The 25,989-nt window shown below is 32.8% G+C and overlaps 2 protein-coding genes across 2 annotated transcripts; one reads left to right on the top strand and one right to left on the bottom strand.

Annotated features, from left to right (window-relative positions):
• Positions 1-828: 828 nt before the first annotated feature.
• Positions 829-1,611, bottom strand: LOC141617526 (uncharacterized). Its single transcript, XM_074434719.1, has one exon. It carries the CDS (start codon positions 1,609-1,611, stop codon positions 829-831), a length of 783 nt encoding a protein of 260 aa, XP_074290820.1.
• An 18,967-nt stretch (positions 1,612-20,578) lies between these two features.
• Positions 20,579-22,259, top strand: LOC141617524 (protein FAR-RED IMPAIRED RESPONSE 1-like). The gene is made up of 4 exons (XM_074434718.1): positions 20,579-21,115; positions 21,363-21,655; positions 21,799-21,868; positions 21,969-22,259. The coding sequence occupies exons 1-4, from the start codon at positions 20,579-20,581 to the stop codon at positions 22,257-22,259; spliced, it is 1,191 nt and encodes a 396-aa protein (XP_074290819.1).
• Positions 22,260-25,989: the final 3,730 nt, after the last annotated feature.

Below are 25,989 nucleotides of genomic sequence, written 5' to 3'. Positions count from 1 at the left end.
CGGTGCCAAAAATCCGGGGAATCAGCCGTACCAACCATAAAAGCTTTGACGTCATTCTGTCGATCACCCTTTAAATAGTAGAGCCTCTCGTGTTGCTCACCCACTCCAATCACCATATTCAAGGAACGGTTTTGAAAAAGACATAATTTTTGTAAAAATTGTGTCGTCAGCGTGTCGTCAAGGAGTAAATTCGAAACGGAAATTAAATGACAATTAAGATTGGCAGTATATAAAACATTTTTTAAAATAAGGTGAGAAGATAGAATAATATCGCCACATTGAGTAGCGTTAGTGCGATAACCATTCGGTAATCCAACTGACAAAGGAGGAATTGTGCGCAAATTAGAAAAATGAGATAAGCATCCGGACATATGATGAGATGCACCTGTGTCAATAATCCAAGAGTAAAGAGGAACATTACCATTAAGACGGTCTGACGACGAAGACTTGTGTGCCTTCCAGAGGCGTGTAATTTCAGCAAGCTCTGACGGGTTGAGATTGTTCAGGTCTATGTTGTCAAGAACTAGCAGAGAAGCAGATGTCGATGCTTCTTGGGTACTTACCTGTCCCACCATATGAGCCCGTGGTGCATTTTTTTATTGTCCCCTACCCCTGTTACCTCTATACCGTTCATCAGGCATTATAACTGTCAAGCTCATGTCGGTCGCATCAGGACTTATATAGATTCGGTCACGTGGTCTATTACCCCACCAATCGGGAAAAAGACCAGTAACACGGAAGCAAGTTTTAAAGGTGTGGACAGAGCGTTTACACGCAAGACAGGTAGTTTTGACGGGTTTGACGATTTCATTATTAGCAGTGCGAGCATCACGGTGTCCCCCCTGTATGACGCCCTCCCTGGGCAGCGTTAGCTGTGTAAATCATTGTGTCGGGGCATGTGTCAGATGGGGGAGTATTGAGATTGTTATGGATGCCTTCTTCTTGTAGAAGGCGACTATAAATTTGATTCATATTAGGCAGAGGTTCTGTGCCAAGGATATGAAAACGAAGAATAGAGAAACGGGTATTAAGACCTATAAGAAAAGAGCGTACCCTTTTTTTCTCTCGAAGAGAATCAAGAAGGCTAACCAGATTGCAGCGACATGGGTTGCACGAGTAAGTTGCAATGACGTCACTGTCAATAAGGTCATCCCACAATTTCTTGATGCGCCCATAGTACGTCATGACTGTCTCTGTCGGTCCTTGCTTGCAGGCGATAATGTCAGACTTCAATTGATAAATTTGTGCATCAGTCACCATCTTGAAACGATGCTTGATGTCAGCCCATAATTGTGTGGCTTCATCTCGGTATGAAATGGTCTTTCGGAGTTTCGATTCGATGGTATTAAAAATCAACGAAGAAACGAGCGCATTCGAAGAGCGCCAAGATTTGTAGTCGGGATCAGATTCAGAGGGCTTGGAAATAGTCCCATTGATGTAATCAATCTTTCCTTTTGCAAGGAGAGTAAGACGGAAGGCGCGAGACCATTCGTCATAGTTGGTTCCAGTGAAAATAACTTGAGAAATGTTACTTCCTGGGTTTTCCACTGGAACAAGAGAAAAAACGAAATTTGATTTGTTTTCAATTTGAGGATTTTCAGAGTTCGTCATGGTGTTCGAGATCGAGATGGCAGAGAAACAAAACGAAGGCTTTAAATTCGAAAAACCATATAGCCTGATACCATAATAGAATTTGTAATATATAGAATATATACACTACGCCAAATCTGACCATCAATAACGAGCGTATCACAACGGTTTAATGTATATAATAACGACACTTGATTACCGTTTTAAAAATATTGGCGGAAACCTAGACCGCGCTAATAAGAATAACGGTTTCTATCGAAAACCGTTGTTATTATAATGTGACAACGGTTGTTTAACAAACCGTTATCAAAAACATTTAATGGTTCCCAAAAACTCGTTATAGAATCACCCTTATCAACGGTTGTTAGACAACTGTTACCAGTTTAAGAAAACGGCATTTCGAAAACCGTTACTAAATTAACACCAACAACGGTTTTTGGTACCCGTTGTTATTTTATAGCTACGGGTATCTTGTAACCGTTATCATTTTCTAATATGAAAGAATGGTTCCTCTGTACGCGTTGTTATTTATCATTTACGGGTTAAAAATAACCGTTATATACTTTTTTCAATGTTTAATATTCAACCAATGCATGTATGATAAATAATGAACCGTTGCATGCATTGTTTTGTTTGACCATTATTACTATCCGTCCATTATTATATTCACAAATGCATACATATTTTCCTATAAATATCACTTATAATGTGATCAATTAACCATATTCACCAATTCAAAGATCAATTAATCATAGCCTATAATTTAATTAAAAATATTACACTTCGATCACCATGTCGTCATCGTCTTCTACACCTGCCGAATCGCAGTCAAATACCCGCTATGTCCATCCTATTACCTGTATTATACACAACCTTCCAATTAAATATGATGACAATGGTAAGGCTTTTTCGAGAAGTTTTACTTGGATGAGAGATATGCTTCGTCAAGGTGGTTATACGAACGTTAAAAAGGTCCACTCAGCTTGGACTAAAGTTCATGGTTTTCTTGGTTACTCAATGATCGAGTTTAAGCTGAAAACTTTTCGTCAAGCGAGAAAACTCCAGGCAAGATACGAGGATCATGATGCTAGGAAGAAAAATTATTATACAGATGATTGGTTACAAGCGCAATATTTATGGATTGCAACCGATTGTGACACTAATCTATTAAGAACATATCGGCACTATATTGATACTGTGCCTCGTTCATGGGAGGCGGAACAAGTGCCTCCTAATAATCCACATATTGAATTCCCAATATTTATCTCAATCGCAGGGGAATTACAAGATGATTACGTTGATTAATTATTATTATTATTATTTATTATTTTTTTTATTATTATTATGAGATGCGCGCAGCTTTCATTAAAATAAAAGTAAACGTTTACATGAAATTGGTGGGGAGCCGAGAGACAATCTGGGCTCCCACACCCTTAGCAATAGCAAAGCTAAGTCTAGTAAAAATGTAAGCGGCTACCCGAGCCCCCGCATCCTGAGATACCGAGAATTTCGGATCCGCTTGAGCAAGCAACAAAGATCCAACCCAGCTCCCCAAGTGAAGAGAAAGAGAAAGGAAGGAAACCATAACCCGCCATCGCGCACAAATCCCCATACTTAGCACACTTTCGCCGAAAGCAAGATCGGCCGACAACCCGCCCGGACAAAATCGCCAACCTACCGAGTCAAAGGTGAAGAACCTGTCAGGTCGACGCACACATCACGCCCCCGTCCCAAGAATAAAGCAATAAATCCGCAGGACGAAGAGAGCCACCATGCCCATCAACCAAACCGATATCAACCTCCTTCCCGCGAAATACCGGATCTATAGCAGATGTCGAAAAGAGTGTCCCGGACAAGGTTATGCCGATGTTTAACGCCCACAAGATGCAAGACAAGAAACAAAATAGGTCCCCAAAAACATCCCCAAAAAACCCGAGAGCAAGCGGACAGGGCCTAGATACCGTGAATAACGGAACACCCGGCGATACCCCAAAGACACTACGGTAAGTCCTCCTGTTCATAGTCCGCCCCAACCCCGAGATAAGAACCGCACGTAACCAATCGGAGGAGTGAGAACCCTGCTGAGACTGCCATAAAGCAAGCTGGCGTGGTGTCAAAGAGAAAACAGACTCTGAGGCAGCAACAACCGTCGTGAAATAAATGTCTGCCAATTTCTTCATAAGTTTGAGGGCAGCAATTTCACTAGGGTGACCTAATAATATTAATAATAATAATTATTATTATTATTATTATTATTATTATTATTATTATTATAGAAGGATGCGCGCAGCTTTCATTAAAAGATTCATAAAATTTTATTATTATTATTATTATTATTATTATTATTATTATTATTATTATTATTATTATTATTATTATTATTATTATTATTATTATTATTATTATTATTATTATTATTCTAATTAATGTTTTTAAAACTGCGCGTCTTTTAATTTCTTGTTATGTATGTGTTTTTCTTGAATATGCGTGGTAGTGTATTTTATTTTCTAATTATTTATTGCAAGTTATGTAGGTTTAAAATATTTGTTAATAAGTCAACTTTTACATTAAATGAATTAGGTAATTAATGTTTAAGAATTAGTTACCAACGGTTTTGAAAAAAATTATAAATGTGACTATAAATGTTAAAGTATCCTTTACTAACATCCATTAATCAAATCACAATATTTCATCCCCATTACACAAATTTGAAACAACATGGCAATGAACCCTAATTTTATCAACAACGAAAAATGGCTTACACAAATGATTGCAGATGATAGGAAGGTTCTCGCCGGGCTTCCCGTTGATCAACACCCATTAATCAAAGCATCCCTTGAACATCAACGGAATTATTGGATTAAGAGGCGTGAAGCAGTCCGGCTTGTCAACCAAGCCTCATCATCATCATCATCTTCATACCCTCGTCGGCCTATTACTCGCAACTTGGTTGCAACGAGAGATATGTTGAGTTCTACTCTTCCAACCTTATCTCCACATGGAAGTCGTGTCCTTGCATATATTCAATCTATTATTGCAAAATATGAAGCCAATGACCCGGAAGTTAGCGGTATACCAGAGTGGCGTAATTGGTGGCAGGTTGAGAAGCGCTTTTTACTCTTAACCGGGGTTGTTCCGGCTTATTATACATCTTTTGATTTCTGATAAATGCTGTAATGTATGTATTTGGTTTAAAATTAAATGAAATGATCATTTTGAAAGTGTTAAGTTATGCTTGTTTGATTTGCTTCAATTTTTTGAACTCCATAGATCAGTCAGTAATCAAGATCAAGATTGCTACTACATAATACTCATTAACAACCGTTCACCTACAACCGTTATAAATTTGTTCATTAACGGGTCACCTACAAACGTTGTAAATTTGTTCATCAACAACGGTTCAGCTACAACCGTTGTCAATCGTGACGTTCTAACTTCAACGTGGACCGTTTATTAATTGTTTGACCACAAGACTCAATATATTCAAAAAATAAATACATGTAAGATATGACCATACAACTCAATATATTAAAAAAAATAAGTACATGATATGACAACGGGATTTTTTAAGCCGTGGTGAATATTTTTCATTATTCTTGAGTTGACCAATGCACTGACTGTTCAGTTATTTTTTATTGAATCAACGTTGTATTATTGCTGGGTTTGAATCAACGTTGCATTATTGGCGGGTGATTCTGTAATTTTAATTTTGTTCAAAATTATGGCCGTTAACCAAGGTACAAATATTGAAAGTCCATGGGTGCAGAAGGATCGTAAGTTGTCAGAAGAAGCAGAAAATAAAAGATTACGGGAATTGCGTCTTCAACCGAGCTATATTGAAAGCGAGAAGAAAATGGATGCGTTACGAGAAAGGTTAAAGGAACAATGTCTTTTTCATTTCATTAAGTTGCTCCCTAAACATATAATTCTTGAAGGTACAGATGAGAATTCATCGGATTTCGTTGTTGGTTCTTCTGAGGATTTGATGGTGGGGTATAAATTACCCAGATGCGATTGGTATTTATCTACTGTGAGTGAAGCAACAAAAGCTTGGCGTCAATGGTGGTTTAGGTCATCAAAGGTGATGTCGGAATTGGAGGAAAAGACCACAGTTGAAATAGACTCCTACACCATCATTAATGGGAAGAGATATTGTCTATGACGTAGTGTATTTTGGGTCATTTGATTAATCTATGCTTATTAATTGCTCATTGGGTTGTATTTAGGAAACTAATTAAGGAGAAAAGTTTTTAATATATGCATTAATTACATTGGGTTGTGTATAATTTAGTCTTGTTCCCCCACTTGCTATCCCAGTCGCCTTATTGTGAGAGGAGCAATATCCGTCATAAGCTTGCGACGGATCACAAATTCTCATTTGTGACGGACATATCCGTCACAAGCTTGTGACGGGTCAAATATTATCCACTTGAGTAGGTAAAGACAAACACTTTGTGATTCCCTAGACTTGTCTTATCTACACAAGTGGGAGATACTTGACCTGTCATAAGCTTGTGACAGATATATCCATCACAAGTGAGACTTACCCGTCAAATATCTTTAGCTACGTATTTGCAAAAAATTATAAAAGTTAGATATTCTTAATGTACTCCTAAAGACGAATTAAATAAGATCTCACATGAATATATTTTCACTTATATGTCGAGAAAAAATCGACGTTGAATGTTCACTTGTGAATAGTGTACAAAAGAGAAACTTGTAACGTGGAGTTGAATGGAGGGAGTACCAAATATGGAAGATGCTTTTTTTTTGCGGGAAAAACTTGAGACAATGAAAGATAAATGACAACGGTTACACACCAACCGTTGTATTATAATGAAAACAATTATGGTTTGTTAATCAACCGTTGTCATATTGCAAAATAAAAAGGCGGTTTGGCTTAACCCGTGTTTATTAGTTTCAATTAAATAATTCTTCAACCAACACACATGCAAACCTTCTCCTCGCTCACTTAAAACCCTCGAACACCGTGTGTCCCTAGAACCACTAGTATTCTCCATCGTCGTCGCCATCCTCATTGCCTCTGCCGCCCCCTCCGTCATTGCCATACCGGGCTCGGCTTCTCCTCTTTGAAGAAGTAATAATAAACCCTACTCCTTCGTCTTATTAACTTAATATCTTTATTTTCTTTTTTAGTTGTGATATTATCCCCTAATTATCTTAGGTTTATTGTGTGTTAAACAACACCTATATTTTTAGGTATACTGTGTGAATATTTATTTGAGACGGTGCTCCTGCTATGTCGACTTAATGCTTAAAGTTAGTAGTTTATTCATTTCTGGTTTAGATATGGGTGGAAAGCGGAAAAGAAAAGATGAAGAAAAGTCATACGAAGAAGATTCAGGTGATGAGAATAATTTGGAATCGGATACTGGGCGAAGAAGCCATAGGGTTTCCCTAGAAGCAATAGAGAGAGAGGGATACCTAATAAACTTCAATGGGATGAATTAACGGGGCTGCCAGATGGTATCTTTGCTGAAAAATTCGTGAGTTGGATTGGTTGTTGTGTAAGAGAGTATATGCCTCTCGGTTTGCCGCGTATCAATCAGTTGAGTAAAGACCTCAAGGAAAAGCTATAGGGGAGAATAAAGGTATGTATATACAATAATAAATGCTTTAGATGAAATTATCTTAGTATTCGATATGTGCTATTAGCTAATCAAATATGCTCACCTTATATGCAGGCAGTTTACATTGTCCCCCAAGAACATGATGGTTACCTACAAAAAAAGATAGGGGAATCCTTCACAACATGGAAGTTAAAGGTTGCTCGGAACCACTTGTTAAAATAGAAGACCGGGGAGATAAACAAGAAACCACCAACGAAGAAGTATCGGTATGTCAACCAGCAAGATTGGTATAACTTTATCGCTTATATGCAGTCTGACAAGTTTAAGGTAATTTATCTGCGACTCATTGGGATCACTTTATTAGTAATCACTTAATAAGTTAAGAAATATGCTTACGTTACTTGATACAATTCATTTTATGAAGACTATGAGTAAGCAGAACCTAGAGAACATTTCAAAGAAAGAGAGCGTCTTTCATGGCTCCAGAGATGGTTATAGATTGATTAAGAAGAAGCTTGTAAGTACTTAATCTATAAAATATTATTAAAAGGCTAGCCTAAAAATGCCACGTAGACAATGCCACATGGGATGAAAAAAAGCCACGTATACAATAACAATTTGACTTGGCAAACTAATATAACATGGATTACCAATTTATTATTATATTGCATTAATTTAACTCACTTATTTCCTTTAAAAATCTATCCATATTCCATTAACTTTAAACTTAATTAACTAAAAAAAACTACAATAAAAAATATGGATTAACTATAAGTTAATAATTTCAAGATATTTCATATGGAGTAGTATTATATGTATTCGAAATAAAAAATTGAATACATAAGAAATTAAGAACGAAGAAGAATAAATGAAGTTAAAAATAAAAAATAAAAAAACTGTATTGTCACTAATTCACTACTTTTTTTTTTTGAAAGGCACTAATTCACTATTCTTTATTACTATAAAAAAAATATATTATAACTTTGTTGTATATAGAAGATGTTTTACAAAACTAATTAATCGACAAATAAGTATTAAAGATCACATAAAATATTTTCTTAGGAAAATATAAAATATATGGAAAAGAAAATATTTATTAATTTAAGTAATTTACAAACAAATTCTGTAAATACTTAAATGAAATTAAACAATAATAATAGAAATTTAAAAGGGTAGTAATATCATGTATTTAGTTCATGAAATAATTTCACGTAAAGGATAAGGTTTTGTAAAAAAAAATTTGCATTGTTTAGCAATATATTTAGTAAGTAAAACTAAAATAATTATATTTATAATTTTGTGTTCATGGTGAATTTAAATGAGACCTTCTCCATTCCACTTTAATTATTTAATTTATACAATATTATTAAAAGGGTACTTAAAGCATTTAAGTTTAATCCACGTGTAATTTTCTATTGGTTAGTAATAATTCACTTATATTAATTACTTGATTATTTAACTAGAAATAATCTCTAAATATCATGTGTTACTTATAAATACTAACAAAATAAAAAATATTAATTGCAAACACAAAAAAATAAATTAATACAAACTCTTTATTTTCCTCTCATAAATTTGTATCAACCTACCTATTCATTTAACTTTTATTTATTTTTATTTAATAGATTGTCTTTTTGTTTTTCCTCACAATTATTATACTTTGTATTTATTTTACCATAATTTTTTTTATCCCCCCCTTAGTTCACAAACATTCTTCTTCTCTCAAATAAATTCCTGAAATTAATTAGATAATTAATTACAAAATTTTTCTTATATAAATATTACAACAATCCTATTTTTCATTTTTATCTAAAAAGTTGGTAGGTAAAGTATGCATATATATAACCAAATGAATTATTTAACTTTTTTTTTCCTTATTATATTTTGAATTAATTAATATTTATAATCTTATTTAGTTCTTATTTTTTTGTTTGTATTGAAATTGCAGGAGGATGACATACTCAAATATTAATAACATTGCATGAAATCTAGAAATAATGGTTATGGAACATCTTTGTAATTTTCTTTTGACTTGAATATTGTTAAAAGGCTACTTAAAACATTTAATTTTTAATCCACGTGTAAGTTTTCTATTGGTTAATAATAATTCACTTATATTACTTTCTTTATTATCTAACTAGAAGTAATCTCTAGATATCATGTGTTATATGCATATAGATACTAACAAAATAAAACATATTAGTTGCAAACACAAAATGACAAATTAATACAAACCTTTTATTTTCCTCTCTTAAACTTGGTATCAATATACCTATTCATTTAACTTTTATTTCTTTTATTTAATAGAAGGTCTTTTTTGTTTTTCCTCACAATTAATATATTTTGTATTTATTTTACCATAATTTTTTATCTCCCCCTTAGTTCACAAAACCTTCTTATTCTCTCAAATAAATTCTAGAAATTGATTAGATAATTAATTACAAAAATTTCCTTATATATATATTACAACAATCCTATAAATCATTTTTATTCAAAAAGTTGGTAGGTAAAGTATGCATTTTTAACCAAATGAATTATTTAACTTTTTTATTCTTATTATGTTTTGAATTAATTAATAATTATAATTTTATTTAGTTATTATTTTGGTGTTTGTATTGAAATTGCAGGAGGATAACATTGCATGAAATCTGGAAATAATGGTTATGGAACTTCTTTCAATTTTCTTTTAACTTGAATATTTTTTTCATTTTTGTTGGGTTTTCCTTTTTTTATTATTATTATGGTGTATGCGCAATATAAAACTGTAGTTGGATCTCTAATTATTGGTGAAATGTTACATTATATATTCTAACCCTTGGAATATTAATTGACAAATTTTTTAAATTGTACTAAATTGTCGTACACCCTTTCGTGCACTTTATTAGTTTTCCGTGTATTCTTCAACTTATATTTTGTCAAACAGGTTATAAATCAAATATTTTAGTCGACAAACATATTATAAATCAAATGTCTTAATGGAAGTGTTGAAGTATATATGCTCCAAGGATATAAATTGGATCTTTTAATGCGGAGTAAGGTAAATATTTTGCATGGTTTTTGGTTAGAATCCGATGATCATTCTCCAATCCATTGTTTCAACTTTAAATGCTTACAAGCTTTTAAATCATTTTTTTTCACCAAATATTTTCTTCTAGCACTCTCAATATTTCTTCGAGAAATGTTTATTTTTTTGTAATAATTTGTATATAATTTTTTTTTCCTCATAAATCAATTGTTACGAATATTTTTTAATTATCACCCAATTTGTTGCCTACTTGCCTTGCTTATGTATCCTACTAACATATCTCCAAAATAATAGGCAAGAAGACAAACAAGCTAAATAACGCATTCATGAACGATACCGCAAAAATAAAAGAACATAAACAATCAAACCCGTGATTCTCACGGGTCACAAAACTAGTTCTTATATTATAAGGTGTTTTATACCGATGTTATATATATATATATATATATATATATATATATATATATATATATATATATATATATATATATATAGTAATAAGATCAAGTGAGTTCACCTCTTACATTTGAGTCCATAAGTCTTCCTTAGAGCCTTTGGATAAGGAAGATGGAGGGTTGGGATTGGAAGCAAAAAGGAGGGGGTTAATGCATAATTAAACACTCTCCCTCTCTACTTTACTAATCCATATTAATTAAAAATTAATCCACTATATAAAATTTATTTTTCCACCTAAATCTCTCACATCTCACACAATTATCATCCTCTCATCTCTCTAAAACCCAAATAAATCAAAACCAAAAAAAATAAATTACCACCCACCACACCACACCACAAAATTTAACACCACCACCTTAAACCCGACACCATCATCCCACACCACGCGCACCAGATCTGACCCCACCACCACCCGGCCTCCCCCATACCCAGCTGCCACCACCCGACAACAACCCACCAGCCCACACCCATCAGCCGACACTTCCACCGCACCCGACACCACGACAGCAACAACAACAACTCCTCCACCGCCACCGGATCCCGACAACAACAACACCACCACGGATCTACCCGACAACAATCCACCACCGCCATCTTACCGACTTTCCTCCCCTACCTTACCACCACCGACACTCCCCCCTGTCGCCGTTTCCTCTGCTTTTTTTTTTTCCTTCGTTGGTGATGGTTGCGTTGTCTCGTTTTTTAGATCTCCTTCCTTCTTTTTTTTGGTGTTGGTTGTTTCGAAAAAATGGTGGTGGTAGTATATCGCAGTCGAATTTTTCCATTTCGTCCTTTTGTTTTTTTTTTTTACCTTATGAGAAAAATTAACAAGATTTTTGGTTTTTTTGGTTAGGCTATGTTCAAGATGGTGGTTTTTTTTGCTTCTGGCCGTTTTTTCTAAAAAAAATCTCGGTTGTTTTTTTTTTTTTTTTTTTTTTTTTATTCTTCTTTCTCTTCTCCTCCCTTCAAATCTCTGGTTTTTATGTTTTTTTTGGTTGCTTTACTGATTTCCGTTTTCAGATCTAAATTTGAATAGTTTTTTTTTTTCGAGTTCCATTTTTAAGATCTACCTTTTAGAGGGTAATAGATGGTTCTTATGTATGTGGTTTTGATTTTTTTAAAAATCTCGTTTTTAAATATCATTTTTATGTATAGATGGTAATAGATCTATTTTTTTCAGATCTCGTTTTTATGTATATTTAAAAAAAAAAATCGCATTCTTGTTTATTACCATTTATACATAAAAAAATCGCATTCTTGTTAAAGACTTAAAGTTACAACTTTTCTCTATACATAAAAAAAATCGCATGTTAGAATTATACTTTTCTGTTAAAATTAAACTTTTTTCTGCTAGAATAACACTTTTTTCGGCTAAAATCACACCTTTTGTTGTTAAAATTACACTTTTTTCTGTTAAAATTACACTTTTTTCTATTAAAATTATACTTTTTTCTGCTAGAATAACACTTTTTTCGGCTAAAATTACACTTTTTGTTGTTAGAATTACACTTTTTCCTGTTAGAATTACACTTTTTTTTGTTAAAATTACACTTTTCTTCATTAAAATTACACTTTTTTCTGTTAAAATTATACTTTTTTTTTGCTAGAATAACACTTTTTTCGGCTAAAATTACACTTTTTGTCGTTAGAATTACACTTTTTTCTGTTAGAATTACACTTTTTTCTGTTAAAATTACACTTTTCTTCATTAAAATTACACTTTTTTCTGTTAAAATTATACTTTTTTCTACTAAAATAACACTTTTTCTGCTAAAATTACACTTACTATTATTGGACTAATGTTACACTCTCCATGGACTTGGTCATATTCTCATATTCTCATTGGACTAATGTTACAATCTCAATGGACTAAAATTACATTCTCAGTGGACTGAAATTATACTTTTCTGGACTAAAATTACACTTTTCTGGACTAAAATAACACTCTCATTGGACTGAAATTACATTTGCCTGGACTAAAAAAATACTTTCCTGGACTAAAATAACACTCATTGGACTGAAATTACACTTTCCTTGACTAAAATAACACTTTTTGTCGTTAAAATAACACTCGTAAAATGCTAAAATTACAATAAGTTGTGATAAAATTACAAAAATTTAAAATATTATTCGTCAAAATCAGTCAAAAAAGACCGAAGTTAAACTCGTAAGACGCAAAATTCTCGTAAACATTCCTTAAAATTACAAATTTCAAAATAATATCCGTCAAAACCGCTTCGTAGATTAAAGTTACACTTTTTGCTGTTAGAATTACACTCGTAAAATCCTAAAATGTCGAAAACTTGTCTCAAAAAAAAAAACGAAAAAAAAAATGAAATTGGAAAAGTGTTAACAAAATTTTCATAAACTTTGAAGTATAAGATAAATGGTGGTGTTAATTGTGTATGATAATGAATTAGTAAATGTATTATTAAAACTAGAGAGAGAAGTGAATTAATTAGTGTTAAGTGTGTTTCTTACTTTCAATCTCAAGCATCAACCAAACATGATCTAAGGGATATGGGAGGAACTTATGGACTCAAAATATATAAAGGACTTATAAGAACTTGACACTATATATATATATATATATATATATATATATATATATATATATATATATATATATATATATATATATATATATATATATATATATATATAGAGCAAAGTTCTTCTAAGTCCCTTTTTTTTTTGAGTCCATAAGTCCCTCCCACAACCCTTGGATCATGCATGGTGGAAGGTTGAGATTGAAAGCAAAAAACACACTTAACACTAATGAATTCACTTCTCTCTCTATTTTTAATAATACATTCACTAATTCATTATCATACACAACTAGTTTTGTGACCCGTGAAATTCACGGGATGTTTTGTTTTGAGAGTGATGTTTGTAGTGTTTTTAATTTTTTAAATTTTATAAAATATCAAAACATATAGAAGCTCACCTTATGAATAAATCATCACTGATTGCGCACTAAAATTATGGGCGTTTACATGTTAAAATAAAGATCAAAGTCGATAAATTAAATAAGCAAAAGTAGGTGAATTTGCTATTTTTTCGAAGGTAAAATGATGAAAAAAAACAAACAAATACCAAAATAAAATATACATTTGAAAAAAAAAAACTATTAGTCATTCACGTTGAAGTCGTCAATCTTGTAGTTAGTCTTACTCCAATATATAGTTATTTAAGCTATTCTAGTATTTTACTTCTTCATATAGTCTTCTTTTTCCAACGAATCGACCCTATAATAAAAAAAAGTAACTCAGTAATTAGTCTGAATTAACCAACAAAATAGTGAAATTTGTTTTATGCAATATTATCGTTGTTAACTTAAGTTTCCTCTTAAATAGTGAAAGAAAAAGGGAATGAGAATGAAGTTGTAGAGATGTAAGTATATTACCTTTGAATATCTCAACACCACAAATCTTGATAGCCCCTAAATGAGAACAAAACAAACACAAACGATGAAATTGAGAATGTGATGAACATTTCATAACCCAATGGAACTTACATAAAAAGTAAATAAATTAGTTAATAATTTTAAAACCTTAATACATTTGTCTTGATATTAATAGAATGATAGGAAAGTTTAGTGATACATTTAGTTCTACTGACGATAGAGAGAGGAAAAATTTTGGCTTATTATTTTTATCTTCCATCAAAAATATATAAAGAATTGAGGATGCATTTTATGACTTTTGAGCATCCTTTTTTCATTATTATCAAAATTAATATAGGTATAAATATGAATCAAGGTTCATGACTTTTGAGCATCATTTTTTCATTATTATGAAATTTAATATAAACATTAATAATGAATAAAGAGAAATGGAATGTATAAGTTTTGCTTGATTATTATTATTATTATTATTATTATTATTATTATTATTATTATTATTATTATTATTATTATTATTATTATTATTATTATTATTATTATTATTATTACTATTATTATTATTATTATTATTATTATTATTATTATTATTATTTATTTATTTATTTATTTATTTTTTTACAAGATCCAATTTACATGAGATTGATTTAAGATGTTGTCTTATTATGTAATTAAAATATGACATGTAAATGATGATAGTTAGTTTTGCTTGCCTTTTAATTAGATTTATATATTTTATATTTAGATTATTGAGTTATAGATTTTTCTCATTATTATGAAATTTAATATAGACCTAAATATGGAGCAAAGGAAAAATGGAATGTAAAAGATTTGGTTTATTATATTCTTATTTTTATTTTTTACAAAATCCACTTTGCATAAGAATGGTTTAGAAATTATCTTATGAAATTTAAAATATGACATTCAGATAATGGTAGATAGTTTGACTTACTTTTTAATTATAGATTATAGTTTTATAAATTCAATTATTATTCCATGCATGTCATATTGTCAATATAATTAAATAATCAATAAAAATGAATAAGAATTAATGGGGTGTGAAAATGTCATGTGAAATGAAATTGAATGTTCTAAGCTGCCCTTTTAATTAGATAGTATAGATTTCATGTAATGTTATTGATAATTAAGTATGTCATCTTCCTGCAATTTTAATACAAACACAAAAACAATAACTAAATAATATTCTTACTATCAAGAAAATTTAAAACATAATAAGGATAAAAAGCGAAAGAATTCATTTAATTATCTATGTATGTATACTTTACCTACCAACTTTTTGAATAAAAATGAAAATTAGGCTTGTTATTATAATAGTTACATAGGAAACTTTTTGTTATTAATTATTGATTAATTTCAACAATTTATTCGATGGAAGAGGAACAATTTTGTGAATTAAAAGGGAGATAAAAAAAAATTATGATAACTACAAATTATAATGATGGTGAGAGACAACCAAAAACCATCCTATTAAATAAAAGAAATTAAAGATTAAATGAATAAGTAGATTAATAACCAAATTTATGAGAGGAAAATAAAGAGTTTGTATTAATTTATTTTTTTGTGTTTGCAATTAATATTTTTAAAAAATTTTTGTACTTAGCATGTGACAGCTTTAAAGATAACTTTTTAATACTTAATCTGGACTTTTATAATATTGTATAAGTAAATAATCAAGTAATCAATATAGATGAATTAGTATTTACCAATAAAAAATCGACATGTGGATTAAAATTAAATGTTTTAAGTAGCCTTTTAACTATATTGTATATATAATTTTTTTCAACTTCATTTATTCTTCTTCGTTCTTAATTTCTTATGTATTCAGTTTTTTTTATTTCGAATACATATAATACCACTCCATATGAAATATCTTGAAATTATTAACTTATAGTTAATGCGTATTTTTTTATTGTAATTTTTTTTTTTAGTTAATAAAGTTTGAAGCTAATGGATTATGAGTGGATTTTTAAAGGAAATAAGTGAACTAAATTAATGCAATATAACATGTCATATTAGTTTGCCAAGTCACATTGTTATTGCGTACGTGGCTTTTTTTTCATCCCTTGTGGCATTGTCTACGTGGCTTTTTTAGGCTAGCCTTTTAATAATGTTATATAGATTAACACCATATTTTGTCTTATACTTCAAAGTTTATGAAAATTTTGTTAACATTTTTCCTGTTTCGGTTTTTTTCGTTTTTTTTTTCGAGACAAGTTTTCGACATTTTAGGATTTTACGAGTGTAATTCTAACGGCAAAAAGTGTAATTTTAAGAAATATTTTCGAGAATTTAGCGTTTTACAAGTTTAACTTCAATCTTTTCCGAGTGATTTTAACGAATAATATTTTGAATTTTTGTCATTTTATCACAAGTTATTGTAATTTAGCATTTTACGAGTGTTATTTTAATGACAAAAAGTGTTATTTTAGTCCAGGTAAGTGTAATTTCAGTCCAATGAGATTGTTACTTTTAGTCAAGGAGAATGTAATTTTAGTCCAGAAAAGTGTAATTTTAGTCCATAAAAGTATAATTTCAGTCCTTGAGAATGTAATTTTAGTCCATTGAGAGTGTAACATTAGTCCAATGAGAATATGAGAATATGACCAAGTCCATAGTCAATTGAGAGTGTAACATTAGTCCAATGAGAATATGAGAATATGACCAAGTCCATTGAGAGTGTAACATTAGTCCAATAGAGGTAAGTGTAATTCTAACAGAAAAAAGTGTAATTCTAACAACAAAAAGTGTAATTCTAACAACAAAAAGTGTAATTCTAACAACAAAAAATGTTATTCTAGCAAAAACAAGTATAGTATAATTTAAACAGGAAAAAGTGTAATTTTAATGAAGAAAAGTGTAATTTTAACAGAAAAAAAGTGTTATTCTAGCTAAAAAAAGTATTGTATAATTTTAACAGAAAAAAGTGTAATTTTAATGAAGAAAAGTGTGATTCTAACAGAAAAAAGTGTAATTCTAACAACAAAAATTGTAATTTTAACAGAAAAAAGTGTAATTTTAATGAAGAAAAAGTGTAATTCTAAAAGAAAAAAGTGTAATTCTAACAACAAAAAGTGTAATTTTAACAGAAAAAAGTGTAATTTTAATGAAGAAAAGTGTAATTCTAACAACAACAAAAAGTGTAATTTTAGTCGAAAAAAGTGTAATTTTAGCCGAAAAAAGTGTTATTCTAGCAGAAAAAAGTATAATTTTAACAGAAAAAAGTGTAATTTTAATAGGAAAAAGCGTAACTTTAATAATAGAGAAAAATATAACTTTAAAAGAAAAATTATGGGAAAATGCCCATAATTTAACTAATAACACCAAATCTGAAAAACAAATTAAAAAAAATCCAAAAAAAAAAAAAATCACATGTATGGAAACAACAAAACCAAAAAAAAAAGAAAAAGAAAAATCAAAGAAAACAAAACGCACAGACAACCAAAATCAAAGAAAACACCAACACTCTTAGATCCGAAAATGAAAAAAGAAACAAAAAAATTTAAAACACACAAAAACTGAAAAAACGAGATCTGAAATTAAGAACACCACCAACAATTTAAAAAAGAACACAACCATTAAGAAAAAACGACATCCAACACCACAACAACACCAACAACATCATCGACAAAAAAAAAAACACGAGCAAAAACTGGAAAAAAATTAACGCCATTTGAACGGATTAGAGAAGAAAGGAGAAAAAAGAGAGGAGGAAGAGAGGGCAGGCGGATCTGGAGGAAAAAAAAGTCGAAAAAAAAGTCGAAAAACAAAAGTTAAAAAACAAACCACCAACCACTACTCCATAAACTCCAGATCTGGAGGAAAAAAAAATTATCTTTGCCGCGGGGAGAGTAGGGAGAAACAACGAGAGGAAAAGGAGAGCAGGGGCGACGGTGGGTTACGGGAGTGACGGTGGTGGTGTAAGGCGGCAGATCTAGGTTGTTGTCGTTGTTGCGGTTGCTGTCGGAGAGAAGAGGAGTCGGTGTTGGTTGCGAGTGCTGTCGTGAGGTGTTGTGGTGGTGTCGTGTGGGCTGGTGGTGGTGTCGGAGTTGTCGGCTGATGGATGTGGGTGTGGGTGGTGGTGGATCGGTGGTTGGTGAGTGGGTGGAATCGGGTGGAGGTAAGTGTGGGGGGGAGTGTGTGGGGTGGCGGTGGAGGTGAGTGGTGGAATGGACGGGGAGGTGGCGAGAAGGGTGGAGTTGGCGGTGGGTTTTGAGGAAGAAAAGAGGGTTTGATTTTTTGGGATTATTTTGTTGGGATTTTGGTTTTAGAGGGATAAGCTTATTGAAATTGTGTGAGATGAGAGAGAAAGTAAATGAGTGGAAAGGTATATATATTAAATTAGTGGATAATTAGGGTTAGTTAAAGATTAATTAGTTTATTTAGAGAAATAGTGGAAAATTAGCTAGTTAAACCCTCTTTTTTGCTTTCAATCTCAGCCCTCCAACTTCCCCATCCAAGGGCTCTAAGGAGGACTTATGGACTCAAATGTAAGACATGGACTCACTTGATCTTATTACTATATATATATATATATATATATATATATATATATATATATATATATATATATATATATATATATATATATATATATATATATATATATATATATATATATATATATATATATATATATATATATATATATATATATAGAAATTGCATCAAGTGAGTCTATGTATCTTAGGTGAGTCTAGCATTTTAATCTCATCCATTAGATCTACTCCTAATCAACTACCGAGATTAAATCTCAGAAATTATAACAAACCTATAAAAGCTAAGAATTCAAGCCTCCCCTCATAATTCAGTTTCACTTTCTCTCTCCTCCGTCTCTTTCCTCGCTTTATCTATCTCTCTCTCTCTAAGTCGAAAATAATCCTCTGAATCAAGCAAACAAACCCTAGGTTGCTGTTTTTTACTCGCTTTTATCAATTCATTCACAAATCAATCAAATTCGTGTGTTTTCCAGGTTCTCGTTGCTACAATGGATGCAGATTCTACCGACATTAACATGCAAACAGGTAATTTCCGTAATCCTTTCGTTTTCAGTTTTCCTTTTCGCGATTTCATCTGGATTCTATGTCGCTGATCATTCGCTATTGTAATTTCATTATTCCGTTGCTTTTCGCTTTTTAGGTTAATCGATTTTATGTTTGCTTCAATTTTAATGACATCCGTTCACTTCTACTTCAATTTGACGGTCTCCTTTCCTTTGATTATTCTCGTATTTGCTTTTCTCTTAAAAATTAGGTGCAATCTCCTTGTATTTGTTGTTTTTCCTATCGAATTTTCATATTTGCGTTCTCCTCTGCTTCTGCTTACAATCGCAGTTGCTTTATCGTCACATTCCGTCAATTTTGATTATATTTGTCTTTATTCTATTGCTTTTCAGTTTTTTAGGTTAATCGATTTTCTGTTTGCTTCAATTTTAATGAAATCCGTTCACTTCTACTTCAATTTACGGTCTCCTTTCCTTTGATTATACTCGTAGTTGCTTTTGCCTTAAATATTAGGTCAAATATCCTTGTATTTGTTGATTTTCTCGTTCAATTTCGGTCAAATTTCATTATATTTGACCTCTTTTCCTGTCTTGTATATTCCTGTTCCCCTGTCTGTATATTCTTGTTCTGCTGTCAATGCTTACAGGCTTAGCTTGTTACAATATCAATGTTACTGTAACACAATCACATATATTCATTTCCATTGCACATATAACATATGTTGTACCACTTATGGATGTCCTCTTGTTCTGCTGTTACTTCAATGTACTTTAGTTTCCTGTTCTAAATTGTAGTCCAGCCTCTTCGCATATTTCCTGTTCTCCCGTCCATCCTTATGTCACTACATTGCCATAGTACTAGTATTACTGTAACAATGTTACTCTTTGTAATACCAACGTTGTATTTCGTGTCACTAATACTCGTATTTTCCTTTTTGTATTACATGAGACTCAAGTCATCACTCAACCCCATTCTACGCCAATTATCCAAGAGCAACCCAATCCTCAACCAAATAATCAGCTTGTTCTATCTCACACGCCTAATGGAGGTGAGCGCTGGATGCGTGTGGTTGAGCACAAGTTTAGACCTACCATTGGTGCAGTTTTCGCCTCCCTTGAGGCTGGAATCAAGTTCTACGAGGTTTATGCTCGGGCATGTGGAATTACCCCTCGGAAGCACAGCACGAAAACACTACGAGGTGGTGTTGCACACCAAAAATTCGTAGTCTGCAACCGTCAAGGGTTCAGGGAATCTAAACCGAAACAGCGTCCCAGAACCAAGGATGATGAGAATATGGGTGATGGTTCGTCCACGCTAGTAGTACGATTACTACGAGTTAAAATCACTAGAATTGGATGCCGAGCGTACGTCCGATTTGCCCTTCTACATGGCCTTGATGGCCCAGCTATGATTGACGAGTTTTCAAGTCCACAATCATCGTCTCACCTCTCTCAGAACGAGAGATCTCGATAAGATTTCACGATCCCTTGATATGTTCCCGAAGACGCTTATCTTGGACAACTCCAAGTTGAATATTGGCGCTGGATTGACCTTTAGACAGGTTAAGGAACTTGTCAATGGGTATGAAAATATCGGTGCTACATTGATAGATTTTAAGAACTTTCAAAGAGATATCAAGTGCTACATTGGGTTAAGAGATGCTGACCTTTTCATCGATCGACTCGAGAAACTCAAAGCGACCCAACCCCAGTTCTACTTCGCCTATGATGTTGATCCGCAAAACCGTCTAACAAAGTTCTTTTGGGCTGATGCTACATGTATTAGAAACTACTCATTCTTTGGGGATGCTGTGAGCTTCGACCCTACTTACGGAACCAACAAGTATGATATGGTTTTTACACCATTCACAGGTGTTAATCACCACAGAAAGTCGGTGTTGTTTACCGGTTGTCTCCTGTTACACGAGGATGACATCTCCTTCCAATGGACCTTTCAGCATTTCTTGACTGCCATGGGACAAAAAGAGCCGCAGTTCATGATCACGGATCAATGCCCTGGCATAAAGAAGGTAATAGTGTGACAATGTTACTGTAACAGACTTACTTAAATTTATTGTACCACAACATTCTGACTCCAACTACCACTGTTCCATCTCTTCCTCTTTTACAAGGTTATTCAATAACAATGTTATCAGAACTAAATTACTAACATATAATTTACTCACTTGCTCTTTCCCTATCACTTGGTCAATATCACGTTCGACTTGTTTTGTTTCATTATGACCGCATACAACAGGCTTTCCTTCATTTTTCAAGACGGCTAGGCATCGTTATTGTATGTGGCATATTACACAAAAGATCACGGACAAAGTTGGTTCAGCACTCTTCAGAGACACGGACTTCCTTGCTCGCTTCAACGCTGTTGTTTGGGACCCTGATATGGAGCCATCGGAGTTCGAAGAGAAGTGGCAGAAGGTCATTTTAGATTTCGAGCTGGAAGATAATGATTGGTTGACTACAATGTTCGACGACAGACACCATTGGATTCCTGCCTACCATCGTGACCTTGCCTTGGGCTGCATATTAAGAACAACACAAATGATCGAAAAGTACAAATTCGTTTTTCAAGCGCTATGAGAATCACTTTGGTACATTGGTCGAATTTTGGATGAGGTAAACAACTCTTTTTCATTCCTTACGATGCCGGAACAGTGTATGTTACAGTACCATTGTTTCATTGTTACATAAATAGTTTGTTGCGAATCCTTGTTGCATTAAAACCAGGTTCCAAGTCTATGGACCCGGCAGCGCTATACATGAAGGTGCGATGATTATAACAGCGACCACTCATTCCCTGAGCTTAAGACATAATTACCTATAGAAAAGCATGGCGCTATTATATACACACATGTTGTGTTCAAGGTGTTTCAAGAAGAAGTAATGGCTGCCGATTCATGTGGTGTTGATGACTTAGAGAAGGAGGAGCATGTGCGCATAATTCATGTAATCGATGCTGAGACGGACATAATTTTCAAGGTGAGGTTGGACCTTAGAAGCACAGATGCAGTATGCGAGTGTAAACTGTTCGAAAGAATTGGATTACTCTGCAGGCATATTGTGTGGGTGTACAAGGGCAAAGGAATTGGGCGAATACCAAGCAAGTACATTGTAGATCGTTGGCTAAATAACACACACGTAGCGAATGTGGTTTGATTCGAAAACATTATTACGATGTGATTTTGACTTGTTACGATGGTTGTTTTACTGATAACATTGTAACCATAATTTCTTATAGTAACATTGTCACCATGATAAACAAAGAACCTGCTTTTTACTTCCGTGCTTGATTCGAATGGGAATGTCATTTAGGATTCATATATGGCTACGTCGATAACAATCATTTGTGCAACGTATGGTCGAGTTCCGTCGGATAGTTGGTGTTCTCAAAACTTTACCTGCTGAACACACGGAAGAGTTAGCATCCCTCCTAGTTGAGTTCCGAATGAAGTTATGTATTGAACCGCTTACAAAAGACCAAGAGATGGAGATCTTTGTTGGGGCTGCGACTCGTCGTCAAAGTCACTATCCACCCTCCGGAACAAGCACGCAACAAGGGCAGCGGAAAAAGATTGAAGTCGGCTAAACAACAGGCCATTGAAAAAGCAGCCAAGCCAAAGAGGCTATGTGCATACTGCAAAGAAAGAGTTACCCACGACGGAGAACATGCCCTCTTCGCATAGTGATGTAGGCTTTCTTTGAGAAAGCGACTAAAAAGAAAAAAGTTTGATCTTTGTTATGATGTTACAAGAACATTGTGACCTTAGCAATAATTAGTAGGATTTTATGTTGCTTTGTGACAATAATATGTCACAAAAAATAAAAATAAATTAGAATGTGTTCTTTGTGGCAATAACATGTCACAATAAAAAGTCATTCGATTTTCCTACATCATAGTTAACATTTTATACAGCACTTACAACATTTTATACAGCAATAAATATTGTTTTAGGACCATTTTCCGTCCCGTTTTAGGAGCGTTTTTCCCCAAATTTAAATCCCGTCCACGACAGGGTATCACCCGTCCTTCCCTAGGGTTTAGTTTTGGTTTTATTTAACACTTTGTTGTACTACGAACAACCTTTGTTTAAGGAAAAGGGTTTAGGGTTGGATTAGGCGGCTCCGCGGCGGTTCGCCTAATCCAACCCTAAACCTTTTTCCGTCCCGTTTAGGAGCGTTTTTCCCCAAATTTAAATCCCGTCCACGACAGTGTATCACCCGTCCTTCCCTAGGGTTTAGTTTTGGTTTTTTTGCACCACGATTTTTTTTAAGGAAAAGGGTTTAGGGTTGGATTAGGCGGCTCCGCGGCGGTGCCGCTAATCCAACCCTAAACCTTTTTCCGTCCCGTTTAGGAGCGTTTTTCCCCAAATTTAAATCCCGTCCCACGACGAGTATCACCCGTCCTTCCCTAGTGTTTAGTTTTTTGTTTTATCATGTAAAGTGTTGTACTACGAACAACCTTTGTTTAAGGAAAAGGGTTTAGGGTTGGATTAGGCGGCTCCGTGAAGCGGTGCCGCATAATCCAACCCTAAACCCTTTTTCGTCCCGTTTTAGGAGCGTTTTTCCCCAAATTTAAATCCAGTCGTATGTTTTAGGAGGGTTTTTCCCCAAATTTAAATCTCGTCCACGACAGGTTAGCTCCCGTCCTTCCCTAGGGTTTAGTTTGGTTTTATCTTTAATGTGTGTTGTACTACGAACAACCTTTGTTTAAGGAAAAGGGTTTAGGGTTGGATTAGGCGGCTCCGCGAAGCGGTGCCGCCTAATCAAACCCTAAACCCTTTTCCGTCCCGTTTTAGGAGCGTTTTTTGACAATTTTAAACATAGTTACATAATCGTTGTTCAATTTAATATACCACAATTCTAATATTAAATTGGACAATTAACCGAATTAAGATGTCATTCATTAAAAACAAGTGTTACAAACACTGATTAAAAACGAAATACTTACAAACAAGAATGATAGTTAACTTAAATATAAGTCATCACGATAAGCATAAAAACTCATGTAATAAAAAAGGAAATATTAAATCTTTTACTCCCTTCTTAGTCGTTTATTCACAGGAGGAGAATGAACGCTGCTTTCGCCCTCTAGCAACTCCTTTTTCAGATTATTCCTGTAACCTTCCATGTCTTCAATAGCTTTGACAATAAGAGGCCACTTCCTGTTAATCGAAGGGTTGAGTTTAGCATATGACTCCCTAAGAGTCAGTAACACCAAGGAGAAATTGACGGTCTAAATCGGTTTCGGTGTATTTCTTGACTTATTTTCTTCTAGTCAAGTTCCCAATACACTTGTTTTCCGCCATCGAAACTTGATATGAGCTTGAAAGATTGTTCAAGTCATTTTCAAGCACTTGTACTCGTTCTAGCATTTCTATTACCTTACTATCAAATGATATAACCTGCTCAAGTAATGAATCTCTATGCCTTGTCATTTCTTCCAGTTCAAACTTGGTGTCTTCTAGTTTCCTTTGAATTCGTTCCATTTTTCTCTTCTTTGCAAAAAAAAAAAAAAAAAAAAAAACCTATTAAAACAGAAAAATAAACTGTTTTCCCTAAATTAGAGAAAACAAAATCTATTTATAAACAAACATAAACTGTTTCCCTCAATTAGAGCAAGGTAGTCATATAATAAATGAAATTTTAGCAACAGTTGTAATATTAAACCATCCATAATCTTTATAGATATTTAATATTACAAAAGATTAAAAAAAAATTAGACATGAAAAACCTTTGAATTTGTCTTGGCTTATTTTTTTGTTTAGAAAATGATGTGTAAATGTTGAATGAAAATGAGATTATTTATAGATAATTGAAAAAAACAAATCAGTTTAAAAAAAAAAAAAAAAAATAACTGCCTTGAAAAATGTCACTTTGAGCAAAGTGAAAAACTGTTTTAGAAAGATAACTGCTGCAGATTGTAGAATTCAAAGCGTCAAAACCGTCTGTTACAGTAACATAATTGTGTTTTTTTAAAATGAGATTATTTATAGATAATTGTGAAAAACAAAACAGTTATTTTTTTAAAAAAAAATTAACTGCTTTAAAAACCACTTTTATTAACTGCTTTGAAAACTGTTTTTAAATGATGATTGATGTTAACCACGTGCATGTTCCCCATAATTAAGTCCATTATAAATGCTTTGCACTGAGTGGAGAATTCAAAGCGTCAAAATCTTTTATTATAATTTTCATTTATTACTATCACGATGTTACAAGAATAACATTATTTTCATTTTGTCTCGACTTTTTTGTTTAAAAAAAAACACTAACATTTTAAAATCTGTTTTCAAAATTAAATGCTTTAAAAAAACAATTAATTTTTGAATTCCAAAAGACAAAATAAGACATGAAATTTATCCAACCCATGTTTCGTTTTCCCTATGAAGTGCGATTATAACAAATTTGCAAGAGTGAAGAATTCAAAACGTCAAATTATGTTTTCTCTTTTCACTTTTGAAATCTGTCACATTTAAAGAACATAGTTAATGAATTCGCATATAATAAATTCTTTATTAAAGAATAAACTTATTTGTAATATATTCCAAAATATTCCAAAATATGTTCCACTGTTATGATGACCACTATTACGTTGTTAAAGTAACATTGTTTTAGAGTACATCACTTGATTTTCACTTTAAAACGAAGTACATGCATTTCGGTGTTGAGTGGCTTCGGTTCATTCTCAATCGGTGGTTCTTTGTCCGACAATTCATCTTCCGTTGCTTCCTTTGAGCATTCTAGCGGCTTCCCTCCTTGCACTATATCAGGCCGGATTGTTTTCTTTGATTTTTTTGAAGATTTCAACAGATACAACAATTCAGCCCGTATTTTGTTGATGTCGACCATGAGCAAACATGCAAAGAATTTGGGAAGCACATGCCCG

The sequence above is a fragment of the Silene latifolia genome, chromosome X, assembly GCF_048544455.1.
Source record: "Silene latifolia isolate original U9 population chromosome X, ASM4854445v1, whole genome shotgun sequence".
Taxonomy (NCBI): Eukaryota; Viridiplantae; Streptophyta; class Magnoliopsida; order Caryophyllales; family Caryophyllaceae; genus Silene; species Silene latifolia.
The sequence above is the reverse complement of the archived record's forward strand: the minus strand, read 5'-3'. Positions and strand labels throughout refer to the sequence as shown.